Source organism: Taudactylus pleione, unplaced genomic scaffold, assembly GCF_031769625.1.
Source record: "Taudactylus pleione unplaced genomic scaffold, aTauple2 ptg000085l, whole genome shotgun sequence".
NCBI lineage: Eukaryota > Metazoa > Chordata > Amphibia > Anura > Myobatrachidae > Taudactylus > Taudactylus pleione.
Window position 1 is genome coordinate 839,877 of NW_028284487.1, and position 15,183 is coordinate 855,059.

Below are 15,183 nucleotides of genomic sequence, written 5' to 3' on the forward strand. Positions count from 1 at the left end.
AATAGAAATAGCATGGGGTAATGTGGTTGGAGAGATCCAGGCACCAAACAGTTAAAGCTTTCACCTCCCAGGATGCCTCGGATCCTCCTCCATATATACCCCGCCCCCAGGTCTTCAGTTTTTTAAACAAGCCTCAAGGAAGAACAAATCGTACACCAGAAACTCACACAAGATGAGGGAATCTGTGACCGAAAGAAAAAATACCTAATGCAGCCAGGTGCGTCAGGGTGGGTGCCCTGTGGACCTCGAAGAAAAAGTTATCATTGGTAAGTCTACCATAACTCTTAATTTCTTCTTCAGGGTCCACAGTGATACCATGGGGATGTCCTAAAGCAGTCCCCCTAAGGCAGGGGTCAGGGAACTTTACCTTTTACCCCAAAATATATTTAGATATGCCGACGTTACCCCCTTGATTTGAAAAGAAGGAAATCATGTAGTAGTGCCCCCATAGTTATGCCCCTGTAGTGCCACTTGTACTAAAAAATAAATAAATAAAAAAACACACACACTTATCTTAATCCCCGCTCCTGCATCCGCCGCCGTCCTGTCCGCCCGGCTGCTCCTCGGAACTATGGGAGAGACGTCATAACGGAGAGAGCCGGAAGCTGGAGTTCAGAAGAGAACTCCAGCTTCCGCTAACACTGCGCTGCAGGGAAGGAACCGGGCGACCGCTGGTAATAATTTCTCAGCGGGCGTCCAGCTTAGAGCCTCCATGCGGCACAGCCGGGCATGCATATGAATCATTCATATGCATGCCCAGCTGTCCGTCCATTACCCCCAGGAATTTCATTTTTACCCCATGTGGGGTAATTTACCCCAGTTCCCTGACCACTGCCCTAAAGTTTGTACGCTCCACATAGATACAGAGAGCACGAACTACATCCAGAGAGGCTTTACCTAGAGGTCTGGAGCCTGAAAAGATGGAACTACAATTTCTTAATTTACATGAAAACGGGACACTACATTAGGAAGGAAACCCTTCCTTGTACGAAGAACAGCTCTATCCTGGTGAAAAATCAAGAATGGGGAGGGACAAGAAAGCTCTGCCAAATTAGAGAATTTGCGTGCAGAAGAGATAGCGAGGAGAAAAAGAGTTTTCGCTGTCAGCCATTTCAAGTCTACAGAGTCCAGAGGTTCAAATGGGGGAACCCGTAGCCCCTTAAGTACTAAAGACGGATCTCACAGTGCTACCGGTGGGACAGAAAGAGGCTGAACTCGCAGAACTCCCTGGGAAAAAAAAAATTCTAACATCTGGTAATGAAGCAATATTTCTCTGGAATCAGACTGACAATGCAGAAACAACACACAAACACAATCGGGCGCTGTGGCTTTGAATAGGGTTATAAATCTGAAATCCGTATGCAGCTCTCTGAGGGGTGGCTAACCCCTAGAATAGGAAAGACCAGAATTGCAACAGAAGAGAGTGCAATCGGATAAACAAAATGATTTAATAAATATTAAAAAGTTTAGTAATATCTATTAACAATAAGAACATCTATACAATGATTCATAAATTTAAACAAATTAAAACATTGCAACTAAATGCATGCATGTATCCAAGACACTGATTTGATAAACTGAAGTTCAAACCGTATATACATAATATATCAGAGGGTATCACATTGGTCTTGAATAAGAATCTGGGGAGAAAAAAAAACCTGAAAAAGGTAAAAAATAATGCATCTGAATTGTTCTCCAATGTATGAATAATTAACATCCATGCACCGATGTGCAATACCTTAAATATATATTATAGTTCCATGCGGATAATGAAAGAACAATACCAATTTAATCCAAAGTGTGAATTATTAAAGTCGCTTGTGACAGCACTGTTATATGGGCTGTTACACCAATAATATTGTGTACAATATGAGCTGACCTGTTTGAGGTATCTCCCGGTCTTTGGGCACCAGGAAGATAGTCGTGCAGGTGGTTGGCTGGTTTGGGGCGCTCTTATGCTTCCTACTCTGAGTGGCAGCGGCAACTGGTAACAGACCACAGTACTTTGCGGTCAGAACTTCTGTGTGGTGAAAAGAGAAATAAGGTGTTCTAACGCGTTTCTCGGCCCTTGTCTTTATGGCCTTTTCCTCAGAGGTAATAGCTCTGAGGAAACAGCCAGACAGACGAGGGACGAGAAACGCGTTAGTACACCTTATTTCTCTTTTCACCACAAAGTACTGTGGCAGCGGCAACTGGTAATAGACCACTCGGACGGAGTAGGAAGCATAAGAGAGGCCCCAAACCAGCCAACCACCTGCACGACTATCTCCCTGGTGCCCAAAGACCGGAGGTTTCACTCCAACATTGGAGATCAAGTTTTCCTCTACACGGCGAATATTCACCACCGGAGCGGCATTCCGGACACTGCCCTCGGTTTCAGCTAGATGTAAGTGGGGAGATACATCAAACAGGTCAGCTCACATTGTGCACAATATTATTGGTGTAACAGCCCATATACAGTGCATCCGGAATTGGAGAACAATTCAGACTCATTTTTTACCTTTTGGGGTTTTTTTCCTCCAGATTCTCATTCAATAAGACCAATGTGATACCCTCTGATTATATAAATATATCAGGCTGAACTTCAGTTTATCACATCAGTGTCTTGTATACATGCATTTAGTTGCAATGTTTTAACTTGTTTCAATTATGATTCATTGTATAGATTTTCTTATTGTCAATAGATTTACTACACTTAATATTTATTAAATCATTTGGTTTATCCAATTGCGCTCTCTCCTGTTGCAACTTTGATAATGCAGAAACCTGCACTCTCAAAGCATCCAGGCGGAGACCAAGATATAACACAGCCTGGAGAAAAGCCAGTAGCCAGGAAACCCTAAACACCTTCGGGTCATACTTCCTGTGGGAACACCATTGACCAAAAGAACACCAAACCCTGTAATAGATAAAAGCAGAGGCCGGCTTCCGTGCTCTATGCATCATTTGAATCACAGAACTGGAAAAACCGTTTGCTCTCAAGATGGAAGATTCAAGAGCCACACCGTCAAAGCCAGATGAGGTAAATCTGGATACAGGCAGGTACCATGTGTTAACAAATCCTGCCTTTGAGGATGAGGATACGAACTGCCTATGTATAGATTCTGTATGTCGGTGAACCAATGACGTCTGGGCCAAGCCGGAGCCACTAGTATTACTGTTCCGCCTTCCTGCTTGAATTTCCTGAGGACTCTTGGGAGGAGGGAAATTAGAGGAAAGATACCCCAGCTTGGAAGTCCCATCTTACTGCCAGTGTGTCCACGGATGCTTCTGATGGGTCTCTGGCCCTAGACCCGTACCTGGGGACCTTGTGGTTGTGACGTGATGTCATGAGGTCTTTGTCTGGTAGACGCCAATTGTTCACCAAGAGCCGAAACACTCCCGGGTGGAGAGACCACTCTCTGGCGTGCATGTCCTGACGACTTAAGAAGTCTGCTTCCCAATTGAGGACTCCCGGAATGAATATTGCCGAGATAGCCGGAAGATGACGTTCTGCCCAATCAGAACCTTTGTCACTTCCTTCATGGCTGCATGACTTCACGTGCCTCCCTGATGATTGAGATAGGCTACTGTAGTCTCGTTATCTGACTGAATCTGGACCGGCTTGCCTTGGAGCAGGTCCTGTGCCATGATAAGTGCTTTGTACACTGCTCGCATTTCTAGAATGTTTATTGACAGAGATTACTTTCCTGATTTGTCCATCTTTCCTGAAAGGTGTGATGACCTGTCACTGCCCTCCATCCACGAAGACTGGCATCTGTGGTGGGAGGCACCCAATTTGGAATCCAGAATGGACGCCCTTTGTCCAGATGAACCATTTTCAGCCACCACAGGAGGGAGAGACGAACCTCTGGAGGGAGAAGGATCCTCTGGGACCTTATTAGCGGATACTGTCAGTTACAGGTGGAGAGAATCAATCTATGCAGAGGCCTGGAATGAAACGGAGCATACCCCACCATGTCAAAGGTGGATACCATTGATCCCAGGACCTGCATCGCTGATAGAATGGATACCCTTAGCTTGCGTACTCGCAATGCTAGTGCCGCAATCTTGTCCTCTGGCAGAAACACCCTTTGGGCCTGAGAATCCAGAAGTGCCCCCAGATGTACCATCGGCTGTGTGGAAGAAAAATGATGTCTTCCAATTGATGATCCAGCCATGCTTTTGTAGGTAGGCTATGGTCAGATGAAGATGGTGTTGTAAAATAACTGGAGTTTGTGCCAATATCAGAGGATCGTCCAGATATAGTAGTATTCCGATTCCCTGACACCTGAGATAGGCAGTCATGACTGCCATTATCTTTGTAAATACCTGGTGGGGGGGGGGGGGTGCGCTGATAAGCCAAAGGGCAGTGCCTGAAATTAGTAATGTTGTTGTGGGACAGCAAACCGTACAAATTGTTGGTGGGATGGTGTAATAGGAACATGCAGATATGCATCTTGAATGTCCAGGGAAACCATAAAATCCCCAGGCTCCATTGCCAAAATAATTGACCGGAGAGTTTCCACCATACGGAACTTGGGTACATGAATAAACCTGTTGAGGGTTTTTAGATTTAGAATAGGGCGATGAGACCCATTTGGTTTCTGAACCAAAAATAGATTGGAATAATAAGCTTTTCCTTGTTGCAACACAGGAACCGGAATTATTACCCCTGCCTGCTGGGAGTGAATGGCCTCCTGAAGGGCCAAGGCCTTGACCACACCTTAAGTAGGACCTGTGCAAAAAAACTTCTGGGGAGGATGCCTCCGGAAAGTGATGGCATATTCGAGAGACCACTTCTCAGACCCAGGCATCTGTTGTTTGATGCCAGTAATCCGCAAACTGAAGAAGTCAGTTTCCCACCATGGGATCCCCCAGGAGGAGGCTGAGGGTTTGTATTCCGGCTTAGAAGCTGGACGTCTGGCCGGACAAGACCTCTTAGTTTGTCGCATGGATGTCCTGCGAATATTAGACTGCCTGGAAGAATATCGTTCCTTTGCTCGTCCCGGATGACGAAATGACCGAAAAGAAACCTGCCTAGATTTTATTGTACCAGTAGATGGCAGACCTGCAGACTTTGAAGCCGCCAGAGTAGCTATTATCTAACTCTGCTCCAAAAAGTATATTTCCATAGAAAGGTAAGGTTTCCAGAGCTTTCTTTGATCCTGTATCAGCTTTCCAGGATCTTAACCAAAAAGGACCCTGCGTGCCACTACTGAAGCTGCTGATGCTTAAGAAGCTAAAATTCCAACAACTACTGCAGCTCCACCCAAACAGGAAACCGCTTCCCGTATGTGAGAGATATACATCATCTATTCTCTCCATACGGAGGGTGTAACAAGGCACGCACCTCAGATCATCTCCACACGGACCAGTCTCCTCCCTTGTGAGTAGAGCCACCAAACAGTGTGGGTGGACGGCGGAGGACCACGTGACCTCACGGGAGCGTGGGACTTGCCTGTCCCACTGATGCTGGTGATTCCGGCAGGCAGCGGAGTGTATCGTCCATCTATTGGGAGCTGCACAACGGAAAGGAAAATGAAGCATCAGGACAACAGGGTAAGTTGTCGGAACAGAGGGCATGGGACGCCGCCCCTCCAGAGCACAACACCCGAAACATTGGTATCTATTTATATATATTTTTTCAGATCTCACATGAGTTCTAGACATTCATCTTCTGTATAGGAAATTATTTGGAACATATTGACTTTGTTCTTTCTACTTATATCATCAGGGGTTTATTACTAAAACCCTGGATTATTACACCACCTTCTGATCAGGAAATTGAACTGGAAATATAATCCCATATACCTCTACACCATTTCCCCCCCCCTCCCTTTTTGCAACATGCCACATATTGCAGATACATTAGGGATAAGGTAGCACTGTGACTATCCAGAGAATTTTATCTGCTATAGTTATTTTACCCAATATTTACAATAAATACCTTTTGACTGATAACCTTGGTTACTAGTTCTACATCTTAACACGAGCAGGGGTGCTTTACACCTGGTAAATACACATATAGAATATAGAGAATTAAGTCAAGCGCAGGTATTAGTGTTTAAAATTATTCTATGCTATATAATATAGGAGTTGGGATAGACTCCTGAATACCAGCAACTTATATATCAACTCCAGTGTGTGCAGGTTCTAACATTCTTATTTAATCATCTGTTCTCTGGTAGAGAGTCTTCCAATGCCCCCCGTCCATTCTTCAACAGCTATGGCTAACCAGGCTCCAGCCATAGCTGGACGAATAACAGCTCCGGATGATGAAAATATTGCCTTAAGACATGTTTTTCCCATCTGTAGAATCCTTAAGAGAAGATGCTGATGTAATAGGCGATGTAGCATTTCTGACTAATGGAGCGTATACATTAGACGATATGCTCCCTGAGCGATATCGTCTAGTTTGTCCCCGGCAGGGTGTGCTCAATGTCGTTCATGACATTGAGCACACCCGCTGGACGATATCATTAACGATATCGTTCAGCACCAGGCTCTCTCCCCCATTCCCCAACATGCAGCAACATGACGACATTGTCAGGTTGGCCTGCATGTTTACTCGATGAACGATAATGACGAACGACCCTCGGGAAAATGCGTAGTCGTTATCGTTCATCATTTTTATATTAAAAATGGACGATAAAGTTCAGTCATCTAATTTAATCGGCCAGTGTGTATGCACCTTTAGTGCCTCACGTGAGCATCCACAGTAGGAAGTACCACCCACTTAGTACATTCAGAAGCTGGAAAAGGATACAACAATGTTAATCTTTTATTCACATAAAACAGTTTATCCAGGTTTCCCCATGCCACTTCCATAAGCTCAGTGAGCTGCTCTGATTTAGGTAACCCGTTTTAGCCACCTTCCGGTATTTAAAATACTGGAGCCTTCTTACTAGGGGTTGGGTCATCATCCTGAATATCTAGGAATGCTTTACCGTCCTCACCAAAGGAGGAATATCCACTGTGGACCAGTCCCTGGAGAAGAACCCTGCGCATAATCTGATTACGTGTCTGATCCATATGCTGAACAGACCAATAAAAACTTTCACTTAGGCGCCTTAGTAACTACCGGTCTCCTTGCAACAGCTGACTGAGCCATACTCGGACTTGAGTGGGCATAAGCATCCATCCATGAAGGATGTATAGGAGGTGCAAACATAGCATGCTGTGGATACCCCATACAAGCAGGCAGTATGGGAGTAGCCATACAATCCATAAACTGCTTTATAACCTGAGACAAGGACGACACCCAAGAAGGCTCTTGTACAGGGACTGGTATACTGGACTGGTGAAGTGGTTCTTTATAACAGACAGCACACAAACCATCCTTTATAAAGTCCTGAGAGGACAAGCCCGCCAAAAAGGCTTTACATGAAACCAGCAAAAAGACCTAAAAATATCTGAGGAAGCCGCTGATTAACTAAAAAGGCGGAGAAACACGTTATATTATCCCCACTGTCCTTGGAAACTGTACAGTTGGACTGCCTGATAGGTGTACCAGATCCAGGAGAAAAACAAAACACCTGTTAACTATCTCCAGACGAGCTGTGTGATCTATCATACCAAGCAACAGCAGGAGAGGTATAAATAATCAAAACCCAATTTACTGGGACTATGGATTGTGCTACTATGTGGCTATTGTAAAGAAACTTTTCAGAGAATATATAATATCCATAAGGCTGGAAAGAGCTGGTAATATATTGGATTAAGTCTGGGTACAGCTATCACAAGTATTTATTGGAGATCACATACCTGTGTGAACAAATACAGAGACTGTAAAACAATATAATCTGCAACCAACGGGTTTGGGAAAAGGATGTTGTTATTAACCCATATTCTTTAAAAGACTGTAGAAAAAATATAAAAAGGTGTTTTATTAATACTGGAGTGTTATTTAAGCATATTGTTTGCATTTTTGAAATATTATATATCCAAGAAGTATTTATAAAGGAAATAGTAACTGGATAGTTACCTCATTAATTGTTGGAAGCAATTGCCCATTTCTTTTTTTATAGTATAGAAAAGTATATGAATTATTGGTTTTTAGCTATGAAATATTCTTAATTGTTTTATTTTAATAAATTGAAAATCTATTCCTACCAATCAGATAGCGCTTTCTTTTTGTGAAGTTTCATAAAAGTTGGTAGGATATAGAGCACTATATACCTGGTCCATGGGAGAGGTATACAGGGAGACTGACCCAAAACCTCCTGAGACCAACAGCTACAGCAGCGCACCGATAGTGGACTGTGGGCCTGATTCAGCAAGGATCGCTATTCTGCTAGAACGCACGCACCACAGTTGCTAATATTAGTGGTGAAATGCAAATGTTTACAATCGCATTGCGATTACAGCCTAACATAAGGACGCCCACTTCCCCTTACACACATCCGTATACTTGGGCAATACAGCGAAATAATCAGTAACATCGGGCCCATATGCACAGTTAAGGCAGGTCAGACCTCACTCAGGAATTACTAACTTCAGCACACGCAATGAGTCCTCATGCCGTGTATGGTATTGCAGTGGATAATTTATGCACGCCCCTGCAACGGCGTTGTAGCGTACTGGCACGCCTGCGTTCACCCGCCGCCCCCCCGTCACCAACCACAAACGGCACTGTCAATCAATGTGCTCTTGCTCTGCATAGCCTCTGCAAACGCATTTCCCATTACAATCGCTAGTACGCGCACTGCGAATTAATCGACCAATTGCATGCGTCTTTGCTACTGCGATCCTTGCTGAATCAGGCCCTGTAAGTTTCTCATATACACGAGGTAGGAGGAGCGACACAGACGCACTAAAACCTTTGAAGGGGCTGCGTCTGGGTCCGGGTAGGAGCTGCCGGGGGAGCGCTTACCTCCCCTAAGATGCAACCGTCCGGGTAAGCTGGCCTCGTGGCAACAGAAGCATATACTGCCGATCCCCGGCGTCAAATGATAAGGCCCCAGTGGTCTAGTAAGGACGCAGACGCTCCGGGCCCTGACTGCAGCGGCTTCCGGTGCGTCTCCTACTCCAGAAGCAAGGACTGCTGCGTGCGATTCCCCTTAAATTGAGGAATCACCTTACCTGACATCACGTGCGTCCGGTTGCAGTCCGGGTCCCAGCATAGCTGCTAGCAAGCTCAGCCGTGACCCGCCGAAATCATCAACCCTGTTACTGGTGTTGCGGCCCGGCGGAGGTAGATGGAGTCGTAGTATATGCGTCTTAATTCAGACGCTCAGTACTGCCAACCCAAAAACATAACATAAAAGCTTAGGACTGCCTGAGCAGTCCCGTTACAAAAGTGCGTCTGAATCCTGCCGCACCAAAAGAACAACTGAAGGCCTGTGGCTGGGGACGGGGTATATATGGAGGAGGACCCGAGGCATCCTGGGAGCTGAAAGCTTTAACTGTTTGGTTCCTAGATCTCTCCAACCACATTATCCCCATGGTATCCCTGTGGATCCCTATGGACCCTGAAGAAGAAACAGTCTTTGCCCACCCAAAGGAAATCATGGGAGGGCAATTGCCCCCTCTGGCCCCCCAGTTCCTACGCCCTTGCTCATTGTGGCTATGACTTGGTCAGGCTTTGCAAGATACAGTAACACTTCTGGGTGCAATATCTTTGTAAATGCTGGGTATAATATGTTGGGTGTAATGTGCATCACAAACTCTAGCTCCCTGAATAATCTCTACATAGTATAAAATAAAGTCCCTGGTAGGAGTCTGTTTGTTTGGGCTAATCTCGAGAATTACCAGATGGATTTTTCATGCACTATTGTATATAGAACATTCGTAAATTCAAAATTGCTCCTGTGCGAAGCCGCAGCGGGTCCTTAGTAATAAATGTACAATACTTACGGATTCATGCCAACCCCATAAAGCACCTTGCCAGCATTGTAATTATAATTTACACAGACTGTATTTTTAAAAACTTTCCCAGTGATCTGCTGTAAAATATTTGAAGACTGACATAATAAACTATGCATATGAAGAAAAGAAAGATTGGTGTCATTTATTTGTAAACGGCCAGAGCGCACATAACAGAGGTACCTAGGAGGATAGGCAAAGAGAAGGGGGACTAAAGGGGATGTAGTCAAAAGGTCAACAATGACAATATCGACATTCATAATCTCGACACCAATTGTGACCTTTATGATGTCGATAACGCCAGAATGTAAACAGGCAATGTTTCAACAGATGAAATGTCGACATACTGGCAGGAGGGTCAGGGTTAAACTACAGGGAGATTGCAGAGACCCAAAGCCGCGCTGGACTCTCTGCAACTATCGGGAACACGTTAAGTCACCGCTGGGCCACCAGGGACAATATACCACACCTGACTAAAGGGGTGTGGCCAGTGCGTTTCACATAAGCTGCAACAATCTGCAAATCCCTACACTGGATCCCCATAACTTCCAGAATCTAATCAATTTGATTTCTGTGTGAGGTCAACAGCCAACGTGGTGGGTGCCACTTCTACATCTGTACAATTTGGTTTTCGAAATACATGTCTAAATTGCCCAAGCATACAGCTGATTAATGATCATGCCAGAAAAACGAAACTGCACTATGTGTGAGCTATAAGTAAACACATATCAATATATTGAAGACACAAACATGAAGTCACCTTTAGCTGAACGCAATTGTAGTATTTGTTACTTACCTTTTACACCTTGTAATGAGCTCTTTACTGCATTGACACACTTCTCACAGGTCATCTGAACTGCAAACTCCAGCTACCAAAAAAAACAAAGAATATTACTACTGTTTGTTTGTATAGTGCTACCATATCACGGAGTCCTTACCAGAAAGCATTAAATCATTCAATTCAGTCCGTGCACAATGGGGCCTTATTGTCTAAATCAGGGGTGGGGAACCTTATTTCTGTCGAGGGCCATTTTAATATATATAACATTACTTGTGGGCCTGGTGCAGGCCACGCCCCCTCTGTGTGATGTCACATGGGGTGGGGCCACAATCGCTGGTGATTACAGCAATGCCCGGAGCATCCTAAGGACCCATCAGGCTGCACTGCTGCATATATTCTGGCTGCAGGGTGCCATTCTAGGCACCCTGCTAGCCAGATTAGGCTAGCAGAAAAAAGCTCAGAGGGCCAGAGCAAATGATTCCGGGGGCCTTATATACGGCCCCCGGGCCTGAGGTTCCCCTTCCCTGGTCTAAATTGTCTACCACAAACAAACTAGGGTTCATTTATGTCAGAAACCAATCAGCCTACCAGTATGGCTATGGGAGAAAACCCCACACAAGCACAATACACAGATAGTAACCTGATCAGAACCAAAATGTCATAACCCCAGTGCCATAGAAACATAGAATTTGATGGCAGATAAGAACCACTTGGCCCAACTAGTCTGCCCCTTTTCATTTATGCTTTTGGCAACTTCAACCCTATTTGCTCCTTACGTCTCTCAAGGATATTCTTATGCCTATCCCAAGGGTGTTTAAATTGTTCCACCTGCCATAATGGGGCAATGCTCACCACTGTGCCACAATAAGAAAAAGATTACAAAATTGTTGCCTAACCCAGAGGTTCCTAAACTCTGCCATTACAGTCCAGGTTTTAAGTATATCCATACTTGAGTCCAGATGGTTAAATCAAATGAACAGAGATACTAATTAGGTCACCTGTGCTCAAGCATGGCTATCCATAAAACATGTAATAGACAAATAGAGTGATCCAAAGCAGCGCGATCCCCAGGGAAATGCTTAAAGGATGTCCACCTTGATAAAAATTCCACTTAAAATAAAAGAGAAGATGTGCAGTAGGTCATACTTCTGAATACTGGAATGCTTTAAATGTTCTGGAGTCTGCCTTTTGAGACTCACCTCAACAAAATATAATGCTTTCACATAAAGGTATCTTTTTCTAGTTAGAATAACGTCCCAACTTGAACCCCTCAGAAAGAGCACTCACCTAGGATCAGGTGTAAGCGTTCCCATAAAGGTTTCTTTGTATATGTAACCAGTAGCTCTCATGTATGCCAGGTTGAAAAAAGGAGTTATCCACCAGAAGCCACAGACAATGGGATTTAATAGTAAAAAATGGAGAAGACAACTCCAAAAACAAAAATTAAAACATTTAAAACAAAATTCCCTCTTCCAAAATAATGGAACGAGGTAGCAAAAGAATGCAGTATAATGATACTTTACATAAACACCAACGCGTTTCTGACCATGGGTCCTTCCTCAGGGTGTAATTAATGTGAAAACCTAAAGGGTATATATACCCTAACCTAGATCACATGACATAAATGTATACCAGTTCTATACAAATTACGGAGATCCATTCCATTCTCTCCTTTCAATGGAGGAAAGACTGTATATATTATAATCAATATCCTATTGGTCCTAGCACACCAATCTATTATTAAAATTCCATAATTGTAAAATACAATATAAACATCCAAATCGGTTTATATTTAATATTAAAAATGTGTCCAGTCCGTTTTTATTAGTGAATCCAGTTCATGTTTTGGGACTCCTTGATCGTCTAAATGTTCTTTTGGGCGCCAAAACGCCTAGGGGGATCGAGCAAGCGGGCTGATGACGACTTCCTGCCGACGGAGATAGCGCTCCGGAAGCAGTCCGTCGGCAGGAAGTCGTCATCAGCCCGCTTGCTCGATCCCCCTAGGCGTTTTGGCGCCCAAAAGAACATTTAGACAATCAAGGAGTCCCAAAACATGAACTGGATTCACTAATAAAAACGGACTGGACACATTTTTAACATTAAATATAAACCGATTTGGATGTTTATATTGTATTTTACAATTATGGAATTTTAATAATAGATTGGTGTGCTAGGACCAATAGGATATTGATTATAATATATACAGTCTTTCCTCCATTGAAAGGAGAGAGTGGAATGGAATGGATCTCCGTAATTTGTATAGAACTGGTATACATTTATGTCATGTGATCTAGGTTAGGGTATATATACCCTTTAGGTTTTCACATTAATTACACCCTGAGGAAGGACCCATGGTCAGAAACGCGTTGGTGTTTATGTAAAGTATCATTATACTGCATTCTTTTGCTACCTCGTTCCATTATTTTGGAAGAGGGAATTTTGTTTTAAATGTTTTAATTTTTGTTTTTGGAGTTGTCTTCTCCATTTTTTACTATTAAATCCCATTGTCTGTGACTTCTGGTGGATAACTCCTTTTTTCAACCTGGCATACATGAGAGCTACTGGTTACATATACAAAGAAACCTTTATGGGAACGCTTACACCTGATCCTAGGTGAGTGCTCTTTCTGAGGGGTTCAAGTTGGGACGTTATTCTAACTAGAAAAAGATACCTTTATGTGAAAGCATTATATTTTGTTGAGGTGAGTCTCAAAAGGCAGACTCCAGAACATTTAAAGCATTCCAGTATTCAGAAGTATGACCTACTGCACATCTTCTCTTTTATTTTAAGTGGAATTTTTATCAAGGTGGACATCCTTTAAGCATTTCCCTGGGGATCGCGCTTCTTTGGATCACTCTATTTGTCTATTATATGCGATTTTGGAGGAGTGGTGCTCCTAAGAGTGGACTAAGCTGCGGTCTGTGGGGCGCAGGTTGCATTAACCAATAAAACTTTCTTTTATCCATAAAACATGAACTGTAATGGCAGAGTTTGAGAACCTCTGGCTTAACCTCTACAGCACAGTCCTCAGGACTCCAAACAGTGCATGTTTTCCAGGTCTCACAGAATCGCAAGTGAAATAATTAGCTCCACCTGTGGATCTTTCAAAATGTGTCAGTGAATAATGATTACACCTGTGCACCTGCCAGGTGACCTGCAAAACGTAGACTGTTTGGGATCCTGAGGACAGAATTTGAGAACCACTGCTCTACAGTATTCAACAGCCTGTGTTTCATCACCAATCAGTGGCCTTTATATTACTATAACTTTCTAGATATGTTAAAAAAAATATAGTTTAGATACCCCACCTGACTAACAAATGGCTAAATACAGTTACAAATTCGGGGGAGGGAGGGTTAGGGTTAGGCACCACTAAGGGAGGGTTAGGATACTTACCTGCATCTGTCGGGATCTTCATCCTGTCGGGCATCCGCTGTCGGGATTTGAACCAGCAGCTAAACAATCCCATTCCTTTGGGACCTTCTACCCTAACCCAAACTCTTACAGTCGGGATGCTAACCACAGGATTCTGAATGGTGTCAGGATTCCGACCGCCGGGATGCCAACTACATCTCATTAAATAGTCCCCATAAAGAAAGAGCAGAAAGTCGGGCCATAAGCAACTAGCAAATTTTAGAAAAATTCAAAATATGTATTTCATTACTTATTTCTGCTGATTCACTTCTGTATCTGCTGATGCATGCTCTTCCTGAGCACCAGTCATTAGACAAATGAAAATGACAAAGATGCCCGTATATTTATTTGTTAATATTTGCTAGTCACTTCAGTTATGTTAAATCATGTATTTATTACCATGGACAGAATTACTGCTGCATGTCAAACTGGTAATATAAGGGATAGCATCCTAAAGATAAATACAATGAATGACAAAGGAAAAAAAAAAAACATCATAAAAAAAAACCCGACAATATAGTTATGTCATTGCATCACAGACATGAAATGTGTCATTATTCCCCTCTCTGGTTACTGAAGTGCCCTACTAACAGGCCATAATAATAGTACTAAATCCACCTCATGGCTACATAGAGGAAGGGTCAGCAGTAACACACAATCACCTTGCAGGAGACCCCATAGCTCCCTGGCAGCTCCATGCTGATGATCTCCTGACTCTCAGCCTCAGCTGACCTGCTTCACCTTTGACATCACTGCTTCCGGGTTATGACGTCCTGATAGTAGATAGCTGAATAGTCAGCCCAGCATTACGGCGGTGATTGATGTGTAACGTTTTAAGCAGATAATTCGTTAGTTATATCCTCGCTTTCCTGGCCTTAGAAAATAATTATATTAAAACACGATGGAACAGATTTCTGGTTGCACGGTCACAAGAGACCCATCTGCACTTTGACTTACGGTCTCCGTTAGGTGTCGCGAGCTACCTCCAAAAACATGGCGCTTGTTATTTGTTTATTTACACTTCTGTAATCAGATTGCCGAGTGGCACTAAAGCGCTTTCTTGTAGTAAATTGTTATTAGACCCTTATACAGGGTAACGTAGTTGAACCAGATATACACTTTTTAAACCGTGAAAGTCTCGT

The 15,183-nt window shown here is 43.5% G+C and overlaps 1 protein-coding gene across 2 annotated transcripts in view; it reads right to left on the minus strand.

Moving 5' to 3' along the window:
• The window catches only part of CCS (copper chaperone for superoxide dismutase), a 91,377-nt gene extending 76,433 nt beyond the window's left edge, over positions 1-14,944 (minus strand). Inside the window, exons 1-2 of one of the 2 annotated variants that reach the window (XM_088468405.1) lie at positions 14,704-14,943; positions 10,643-10,715 (exon numbers count right to left, since the gene is read on the minus strand). In XM_088468405.1, the coding sequence (XP_088324531.1) occupies positions 10,643-10,715; positions 14,704-14,739 (109 nt within the window). In that variant the 5' untranslated portion in view covers positions 14,740-14,943. Of the gene's footprint in view, positions 1-10,642; positions 10,716-14,703 lie in introns of both variants that reach the window. The other variant, XM_088468407.1, reaches the window with a different exon arrangement.
• Between the last annotated feature and the right edge of the window lie 239 nt (positions 14,945-15,183).